Raw genomic sequence first — 10848 nt, forward strand, 5'->3', positions numbered from 1 at the left:
CATTTTGCCCTTGTAATTTCCAAAACTTACAATATGGTCACTTTAATCCAAAGGTCCAAATTAAACATGGAATTAAACCATTAAATATTACTTTCCAACATTTTAAAAATGTGAAAATAATATTTTTATTTTCTTTTTTGGGAAAAATACCATTTATGACTTTAAACTTTTCCCAATTTTCTACTTTGATCCTCAAACTTTCAAAATTTACATTTTGGTCACTAGCCCACTTTTTGGATGTTACAAAACAAGTGTTCAAAGTGATGCGAGATTGCCTTTCTTCCGACAAACATTCTGATTCATAACACAATAACAATGCCAAATATTGAAGACAAGTCCAACATCCTTTTCGAATTCCTTTCAAATGCTTAGATTCATTGGTTATTTGAAGATATCTAAGCTCCATCAAGCCTTGCATGCTGTCCGACAACTGCATCAACGGAATACAAATCTTGTTTAATGATTGCAAGCAACGAAGCTTGTAGAAACAGCTCGGAAGATTATGTATGTCACAAAAGGGAATCTAAAAGTCTTTTAAGTGCCCCATAGTACCAATCGAATTTGATAAAGCCGTCGGTTGTGGATAGGGTAATTTAAGTGCTCACAGATACTTAAAATTGGAGGCACAATAATTTATAAGAGATTTAGTTGATTCCCTAAAACTCTTCTGGATGATTATAACTCAGCTTCAACACCGGCAAAATGTCATTTTCACCTTGGTCAAGTGTACACAGTTCACTATCTCTTACAGAGACCCATTCAGATTCATCAGTTCTCAGAAACAGTAGGCTTCCTAATGTTCTCACCGCTAATGGAATCTCTTTGCATTTTCTCACAATTTCCTCCCCGATTGTCACCAGATTTGGATGTTGTCTGTCATCCAAATCTGCCTCTTGTTGCTCGATGTTGTGCTAGCTAGCTGTGAAGCTTCAAAATCTGCAGTAAGTTTTAAATATTTGTACTGTAATTACTTGGAATTCCTTCCAAAGTTAATAATTTCTTGCTAATTTCCCTGCAATTGCTTTAGAGATCACTGTAGGATGGATACAACTTAACTGTTAGCCTCGTAGTTGGGGTTGGGGAAAGGGGAAAAAATGTTAAAAAGCTGTTTATGCTCACTTTGTCCTTTTTCCACAGCCTTGCTTAAAATGTCCGTAAAAGTAATGGATATATATATATATATATATATCTCTTAAATCCGAATGCATTTCACGTCCCTTGAAATTACCTCACACAAAATCAGGATTTGACCAAATATAAGAACCTACAAAAATAGTTCAATATTTATATACACACACACACACAATGCTGATGAGAGTAGTCAATCTTCTAGTCTAATGTTAAGCCTTCTAAGTCATATTGAATGAAGTACCATATGTAGGAGATCAAACGGTTTAGCCGGCCTATTAAGCTCAAAATGCCTTCTCACTTTCAGCACTTTCTTCTGCATTCTCCGATATTTCTTTTCCGGTATCCCTTTTAGAATCCTCTTAATGTCTGACATCCTCTCCACCGGAATCTCGACCGAGAATTTGCTCCAGTCAAGCACATCACTAAACGGCAGCACATAACTATCTGATATGATCACCAGAACACATCCGGTATTAAACTACTCCACCATTCTAGGACTAGGCACTTCAAACCCACTCGGACACCAGCAAAACTTGCTCTTCCCCATCAATTTATTGTAATCTTGGCCTTTAGAAAGGCACCCGTGGACTTGGACTTCATCATCTTTGTCCTTCCAATGGTAAAGCAGGCTTTTACGAACGTCTCCGTGGCCACCACCCGCAAAGAAGGCTAGGATGGTTCGTTTGTCAGGTGATCGGCTGAACCCCTGAGGAGGTAAGTTTAACTCCGGCAATGACACCCCTCGCTCGGGATGAAATCCTTCAGAGCTATTTGCATTGCATAGCACCCTTATTAAATTCTTGTAAAGTTCAGGGTCCGGCACAGAAACGTCCGGGGCCTATAATGTTACCACTTAGATAGTTATATTATATACTATGTTACGTTTAGAACATTTGATCAAGTAACGTACCCAATCATGGCAAGAGAGCATGAAATGATCAGCACCATATGTTCGGTTCCAAAAGAGGTACTTGTTGGCCACAATTTGATGTAATCGGTTAAGATCCTCACCAAACGCTCATGGTTGTAAGTGGTGATCGGCATATAGACGTATTTCATGATGTAGGCTACGCTAACCGGCAAGAAGAATGCATGGGCCTCGTAGGGATGACGGGCGAAGAAATGGCTTTTTTCGCTCTCGATTTCGGATATGAATTGCCCCTCGATTGCATATATGTGTTTCATTGGCCCCATGTGGACTAAGGGTATTTTTCCTTCTCTGTAAAAACATATCTTGAACCACTTCATCATCCTATGTGACTCCTGAAAATTCAATCCAAAATTACAAAGATAAATTCAAATGCATTAGTATATAAATTCAAAAAGCATTAAAAAGTTTGAAGATGAAGAGTTTCCTTAACTGATGGAAAGCGTATAGATTTCTATAAAGGAGCCTGTAGGGACGATGGTTTCCTCCTTATCGGATGTATAATTCCGAGTCTGAATCGCTTCCCGGATCGCCGCTCGTGCGTCGGCTAACTCGGCTTCGTCTCTACTCACCTTCTACTCTCGAAATCAAAAGCAATGCATTACGAAAATGGGAATGAACAACATCAGAAAAATCTCATGAATGGACTTACTTTGATATACGTAGCAACGTTGACAGAAGGGGAAACCGAGGGTGTTTGGTTGGTGGGAAACGAAGGGAAAATAGCGGATAGATTTTCCTGGTAAACCGAGGGAAAAGAAAGGATGATAATCGTAACAATAAGGAATACTGGGAAAAGAACAAGTGGTGTTGAAGAGCTTCTTAAGCCTTCCATGGCTGCTTCTCTTCGCTTGAGTTATTGTGTTGATGATCGATATATAACCATTCTTAAGTTTAATTATAAATTTATATTAATTAGTGATATTTTAATTGCTGGGGTATGTAAGAAATTGTCCAACTATGCTTTGCCAACTCTTTAATGGCATAATTTTTCTTTTGGTAAGAAAAGATTTCATAAATCTTTATATTAATGGTTGATGATTGGATTATTATATTAAGATTTGCTTATGTTCATTTTATATGTATTCTAATAAATACTACTTACTAATATTCTTTTTTCTTTTCTTTTAATTTATGATATTTTAAAGGGTTCTTTTTGGGGGATTCAATTTAAAATGGTAGTTTTCATTGATAAGAGGTTTGTTAATTATGTAAACATTTTCTATGGTGAAAACAAGATGTGTGCATTTACATCGTTTCCTTTTCTTCTTCGACTACACGTTTCTGTTTCTAACATGACAAGCTTATATAATTTTTCAATTATTTTAGGGTTATAAATGGTCACCCGACTACATGATTTTGTTCTGTTGAGTCCTCCGACTATCAAAAGTTACAAAATGATCCTACAACTATAATATGCTGCTTTGTTTACTCCATCGATTATTAAAAGTTACAAAATGATTATCTGACAATTCATTTTGTTCTAGACTCATCTTTTTCAATTTAAAAAATAACAACAGTTTGAGTTGAATGTTAATTTGTTGTCTGAGATATAATAGTCATTTGAGATTCTTGTATCATATTTTATCATATCTCAGACAACAGAGTAACATCCAACTCAGACGGTCATCAATTTTTAATGGATAAGGATGATTTTGGAACATAATGAATAGTAATGTGACTATTTTATAACTTTTAATACTTGAAGGACTCAACAAAGCAACATCCTATAGTCGGAGGATTATTTTGTAACTTTTGATAGTTGGGAGACTCAACAAAACACCACCTTATAATCGAGAGATCATTTGTGTACATTACCCTTATATTAAAATATTTATTACTTATATATCTTATCACCAATACATCAAATACAAATGAATTAACAAATAAATAAATCACAAGGAGGATATTTGAATGAAGAAAGCTTAACTTTCCTAAATTCACTAACGAATGAAACAATTGAGAGAAAGAATACATAAATTTCAAGTATAAATGAATTATGAATATCACTCAGAAGCCGCTTAACAGCTATGGCCATCGCGCCAGTCCATAAATACAAGAGAAGCACCATAATGAGCCAATGCACCCATCACTACCAGGACGTGGAATATTTGGTGGCTGTGGCCGGCTAAGTCGAACCATCCGGGCTTGAATCGCTCCGGGATTCGGCTAACGTAGAATAGGGTCCCCGTCAAATAAAACATAGCCATGGCCAACTCGTAGGCCAGGGTGATGTTACGGTGCGGATTAGACCAATTGACGAACACGGCGTGGATACCAGGGATAATGCCGAAGAGCGCCATCGACGAGAAGAGTAAAGCTCGAAACCCTCGAAATTTCTTGGTCGACAAGGCAGGTGATAGCAGTGTCATGATGGTGCACAAGCCTAAAACCGTGATTCCACCGAGGTAGATGAAGTGCCATTTCGTGTCACATTCGAAAGCATTATAGATTGGTGGGAAAAATGATGTGATGATCATGGTGGTGATCCCGGTGAAGTCGAGTCGCAACAACGACCGGCTGAGATGTTGCGAGTGGCAAGAAAAGAGGTGGCAAATGCTGCTCGATAGGAGGCAGAACATGGAGCCGGCTAAGAATACGAAGAACGGCCACCGCGTTGCGGACGTAACGTCCGATTCCGGCTTCAAATCTACGAGATTCATTGTTCTCTGCAACTATCAAAGTCAGGCAACTATGCATGGCATAATCAAAACTAAACAACTTGCAGAGTGACGAATGTAATTTATGAATAAATGGCACTCACCACAAATAGGTCTCGAGAATGATGAGAAACATTGATGTCTCCATTCATAGGTAAAGACCTGCATCATTTTTATACAATAAATTCCTAGCACATACATACATACACACATGCATGCATACATACATAAACCTTAAACGAACCTGGTAAAGAAGGCAATGAGATCAGACACCTGTGGGACTTCAATCAAATTAGTCACTGTTAATCCCAGAAATAGAACAAACCCAAATAAATGCCTGCAGAATCCATCACAAAAACCAGAATCAAATTAAAAACAAAAGACCATAAAAAAACGAAACTCTGGGTTTGTTTTTAGCTTAGACTTACGTCCAAACATTAAGTGTTTCGTTATGCCAACGAAAGATGCTAAAGAGAGCTTCTTTGAGAGTCCAATTAACCCTATAGTAATTCAGAATAAACTCATTGTCCTTCATGTACTCCGGCAACTCCTTGTATGACACCAAATCATACGACGGCGATTGAACTCTTTTCTTCAATTTTTTCGTCTCAACAGGCTCAGAAACAAGCTTGGAATCGATGGTCGGATCCATATTTATGTGTGGTTTCCTCTCTACCAAACAACAGCAGCTAAAAGCTCGATGATGATGATCTACAAACAAGAGTAATGAGCAAAAACCCTGGGAGAGAGGGGTATTTATATAAATAAAAAGGAGAGCTTGAAATCGAAATGTTAATGATGGAAGAAGAAGAAAGCAAGAGCCTTCGTTTTGGTATTTAGTTTGTCGTTTGGAAAAGGGTTCTATTATTTAGGTGTCGTTTGGAGGATGGCAGATAGCTTAACTGCACCAACTACAACCTTTACGAGAAAACACTCATCATGTGTAAAACAATCGCAGCTTACCTATAACTTCATTAATTTAGTTTTCTTTAATATTGGGTAAAGTAAAAAAATGGTCTCAACTATAAGGTAATGCTTTATTGAGACATTGACTATTAAAAGTTACAAAATGGTCCCTCAACTATTGATTATGTTCCAAACTCGTCATTTTTCGTTAAAAATTTGGCGGTATTCTGAGTTAAACGTTAATATACTAATTATTATATGATAAAATTTAATCCCAGAAGCACAAACGACTATCATATCACAATCATCATGTTAACATCTAACATAGACAACCGTCCTTTCATTTGCACGAACCAAGCGACCTTAGTGGTAAAGAAGTTGTTGTTATTTCTTGAGGTCTCGAGTTTGAGCACCAGGAATATTAGCGGTGTGAGTGTGTACAATGTCAAATGGTTTAGAGTTATCTTTAAACATATATTGCCTTATACTTGTCCCAAATTAATAAAAATATTAGTCAACCGTCAATTTTTTTAATGAAAAATAACAAATTTAGAACTTAATGAATAGTTGAATGATCATTTTTTAAATTTTAATAGTCAAGGGACTTAATAAACAATATTATATAGTTAGGGGACCATTTGTGTACTTTACATTTTTTTTTATATATTCATAGTCAATACTAAATTCATGCATGGTGTAATTTGTATTTCATTCTTCTATTTTACAAAGATTGAAAAACTAATATCTTTACTTTAAATTATCATAAACTATTCATCATATGATACAAAATCTAAAAAATTAATCTGATTAAAACCAACAGTTGAATAAGTTTACAATCTTCGTAATATTAAGCATGTAGTTGGTAGGTAACCCAATAAGCACGGTGACGTCTTTCTGTTTTTAGGGGTGAAGTTAAATAATGGAGGGGGTAAATAAACCGCCCTTTAAGTGATAGAAGTGTAGCCTTTGCTTTCAAGCATTCATTCAAGTTGTAATTTCACACACGTGGATTAGATTTATCCATTCTAGATTTTCTTACACGTGTAAGTTTAGTCTTATTGTTTCGGATTTAGACATATTTGTTTGAAATTACGGGTAAGATTTATTAAAAACTTTTAGTGATTTTTGAAGTCTTCAGTTCGAACGTCACGTGTGTAAAGTATACGAGTAATTATTATTGAATAATTAGGAGTTTTTAAATCGATAATATTTTAAATTCAATCCTAACTTATAAAAAAATGTAGTCTCTTATTTAGACCTAATTCATTAAAAACTAGAGAGCCAGTTTTTAATTTATTAATATTAATTTCCCCAGCAGAGAAAGATTATCAGGAGTTATATAAATCCCGAAAAGCATCAGGACCCAGTCAATCGACGGTACAAATGACCAGAGAATTGAACATTGAGAAAAGACGAGTTGAAGATCTAAAAGGGAAGAATAGCTGTCTACTCAAAAGCCTGGAAAAAGGAAAGCAAAAAATGGAAGATTTCGAGGTCGACAGACGAGAGCGAATTATAAAACACAAGGCTGAACACCGTGAGATCATGAATGAAATGCAAAAAGAAAAAGATCGAGCCAAAGATTTAGAGGAGATGAAGAATGACATCTTTGTTAAATTTGAAAGCGAGAAAAGTATCATGTTCAAGGGATTTGAATCTGAAATGAACCAGTTGATTGTTGAGCTTGAAGTCAGAGGCCAAAAGATAGAAGAATCCAATGTTGAAAAAGAAAAATGGGAGCTGGAAAGAAAAAATTTCAATACCAGACTTGAGGTAGAGCAAGAGGTGGCTAGCAATTGGATGCAAAGATGCAGAAACAAAGATGTTCAAATCCAGAAGCTTAATCAAAGAACGCAAGAAGCACGAACAAAACTTGAAGAGGATTTGGATCAGTCTAGAAACAAAAACTCAGAGTTTAATGCTTACATTTTGCAACTGGAAGAATCATTGTTTCAAGAAAAGGTTCGTCTAGGACCTAATGATCTCAAAGAAAGTAATGAGGAAAATGCTTCACTGCGAAGACGCATTAGAGATCTTGAAAAAATTCTGCACAATTGTCAAGTCAGAATCACTGAGTTAGAGCAAACTCTTGAAGGAACAACTGAACGATGGCAAAAGTCAACTGAGTTCTATGTCGAAAGAAGTGAAGAAAGAAGCAATATGGTGTTCGAGGCCATGGTACAAATGAGCGAGGTTGCCAGATATGTTGGGGAACTAGCTGTTGAAGCCGAAATAATTGAGCATCACGTTGATCCAGTTTCTAAGTGTGGAAAGAAGGTGTCATGGTTAATGAAAGAAATTATAGAGCTTAATAGGAAAGCTACGCCTTATCTGTAGTTCTGAACTATTATAAAGAAACTTTTGTATGCCGATGAAAGTTGTTCTATGACAGTTAACTTTTTGGGATCAATATCTTTTTGCATACATACATTTTGCATACATTCATCATTCATTTCATAATTTTCGCTATGAATTATTTTATTTATTAAGTTAAAATTCATTAATTAAAATTTGAAAAAATAATATTAAGAGATTTTTCAATCGCAGTTACTCTGGCCAAAAGAGAAATACTACATCACTACGGTACTAGACAAGCTACTAAGAGAATTATGGAGGATAAAATACAGCGTATTGAAGAACAGCATCATAAAGAACAAGAAGAAATGAGAATGAAGTTGGAAAAAATTGAAGCCAGCATTACAAATTCACAAGACAGTATGATGAAGAAGATAGAGGATATGTTTAAAAGGCAGGCTATTATTGGAAAAATGCCTGAAAATCCTGTATCTTTTGACCAAGAACCCATATATCCTCTAGGTTTTCCACCAGAATCAATTTATCACTCTGGTACTACCCCTATACAAATCAATGCTCGTACATCTGCATTACAAGAAGTCAAATCACATGAAGATCAACAAGTGGATCCTGCATCTTCAAGCAAAAATCCACTTATATCAGATGTGAAAGTAGGGGATCTTAATACTGAGAATTTGATCCCAGATTTAAATGAGCTGAATGAGAAACAAAAAGTAAATGAAGAACTGACCAGACAGATCAAGAGTTTAGAAGAGCGAATGAAATCCGTGGAAATAACTGAATCATTCTATGGATTTGATGCTAGTGAGTTGAGTTTGGTTCCAGACCTAATCCTCCCTATCAAGTTCAAAGCTCCCGAATTTGATAAATATAACGGTACTACATGCCCTTCATCCCACATTACTATGTTTTGTCGAAGAATGGCAGGATATGTGAAGGACGAAAAATTGTTAATTCACTGCTTCCAGGATAGTTTGACAGGACCGGCTTTAAAATGGTATACTCAATTGACCAAAGCCAACATTAGATCTTGGAAAGATTTGGCTAAAGCATTTTTAGAGCAGTACCGCCATGTGACAGACATGGTCCCTGATAGATGGACTCTCCAGAATTTGGAGAAAAAGAATAATGAAACATTCAGACAGTATGCCCAGAGATGGCGTGACACTGCGGCCCAAGTTCAACCACCTTTGTCAGAAAAAGAGGCCACAGTAATGTTTGTCCATACATTGAAGGCCCCTTATTTAAATCATCTAATGGGGAATGCAACCAGAAATTTTGCAGATTTGGTCATTTCTGGAGAATTAATTGAAAATGTTTTGAAAAGTGGCAAGATTGAATCGAATGATGGGTCTAGTTCCAAAAGACCTACGTACCGGAAAAAGGAGAATGAAGTCAACAATGCCAATTCTTACAGCAAAGATTCATCGAAAAGTGTTACAATAACCCAGCCAAGGGTTAAGAAAGAGGAAACAAACACTAATCGAGCAGAGTCCAGAGGATCTCGAAAAGAAAATGAAAGGTTATCTTTTACACCTTTACCAGTATCATATGCAGAGATCTATGATTCGCTGTTAAAAGCAGATGTTATACGGCCCTACCCTTTGGTTCCCATGCAACCACCATTCCCTCCTTGGTATGATACAAAGGCACACTGTGTTTACCATGAAGGAATTACAGGACATTCTATTGAAAACTGTTTAGCATTCAAAAGGGTGGTTCAAAATTTGATTAACACTGGGAAGTTGGAATTCAATACACCATCCGCATCAAGTCATCCATTGCCAAATCATGGAGATAAAAACGTGAATGCAATTAATGAAGAGAACAGAAAGAAAGCAAAGACTGACATTTCTGAAATTAAATCTCCATTTGTTTGGATATTCCAACAGCTTTCTTTAGCCGGTATAATTCCACAACAATTCAGGCCAAAGCAGAATGAAGGCAAGAATTATTGTGAATATCATCAGGAGAAAGGGCATAAAATTCAACTATGTCCTGAGTTTAGAAACTTGGTGCAAAAATTGATGAACAACAGAGAAATAGAATTCTTTGAAGAAGAACCCGGGAAAAAAGAAGATGATGTTTGCTCATCAGAGGATTCTAAACCAAATCAAAGAATAAATGATCCTGTGATCATTAATGTGAAATCATCCACGGTGATTCCGGCACCAATAAAACCAAAAGTAGTCATTACCACTCCTCTACCATTTCCATACAAAGATACCCGCAGGGTACCTTGGAATTATACTACCCATGTTTCAATGGTAGGAGGATCTGATTCTCTAGATAAAACAGAAGAGAAAATACAGAGTTTGAGTACTACATTGACGTCTGAAGCAGTGAGCGAGATCGGTTTCTTTACAAGAAGTGGGAGATGTTATTCTCCCGAAACATCCAATGCTTCAGAACAAGTGAAAGCAAAAGGAAAAGCCATGGCAATACCTCAGAAGGTATTTGAGGATGAATCCCTTCCAGCATTCAATGAACCTGTGACAGAAAAGCAAGCTCAAGAATTTTTGAAGTTCTTGAAACATAGTGAGTATAGTGTGGTTGAACAACTACACAAACAACAGGCGAGAATTTCTATTCTTGATCTTTTGATGAATTCAGAAGCGCATAGGAATGCTTTGATGAAAATCCTCAATCAGACATTTATCCCCGAAGATATATCCCTCAATAAACTTGACAGAATTGTGGGACATATAGCCGCCGACAATTACATAACCTTCACAGATGATGAAATACCAGAAGGCGGAATGGGGTCAGTAAAAGCTTTAAACATCACGACACATTGTCATGGTCATGTGTTGCCAGGAGTATTAATTGACAATGGGTCTGCTCTCAATTTGATGCCTCTAGTTACACTTCAAAGAATGCCTCTGGATCAATCACACATGAAGAGTT

General features: G+C 36.4%; 1 protein-coding gene and 1 pseudogene across 2 annotated transcripts; both read right to left on the minus strand.

The window, feature by feature from the left end:
- Window positions 1–656: 656 nt before the first annotated feature.
- On the minus strand, window positions 657–2894 carry LOC120166306 (annotated as a pseudogene).
- Window positions 2895–3959: 1065 nt separating this feature from the next.
- LOC120166314 (heptahelical transmembrane protein 1-like) lies at window positions 3960–5382 on the minus strand. Of its 2 annotated transcripts, XM_039175599.1 has the most exons (5): window positions 5148–5382; window positions 4964–5056; window positions 4824–4881; window positions 4085–4728; window positions 3960–4045 (listed from the first exon to the last, which is right to left on the minus strand). In XM_039175599.1, exons 1-5 carry the CDS (start codon window positions 5369–5371, stop codon window positions 4042–4044), a joined length of 1023 nt encoding a protein of 340 aa, XP_039031530.1. In that variant the 5' UTR covers window positions 5372–5382; the 3' UTR covers window positions 3960–4041. The 2 variants fall into 2 exon arrangements, with proteins under 2 accessions (XP_039031530.1, XP_039031529.1); XM_039175598.1 differs by lacking the exon at window positions 3960–4045 and having other exon boundaries at window positions 4061–4728.
- Window positions 5383–10848: the final 5466 nt, after the last annotated feature.

The sequence above is a fragment of the Hibiscus syriacus genome, unplaced genomic scaffold (assembly GCF_006381635.1).
Source record: "Hibiscus syriacus cultivar Baekdansim isolate YM2019G1 unplaced genomic scaffold, ASM638163v2 tig00111634_pilon, whole genome shotgun sequence".
NCBI classification, from domain to species: domain Eukaryota; kingdom Viridiplantae; phylum Streptophyta; class Magnoliopsida; order Malvales; family Malvaceae; genus Hibiscus; species Hibiscus syriacus.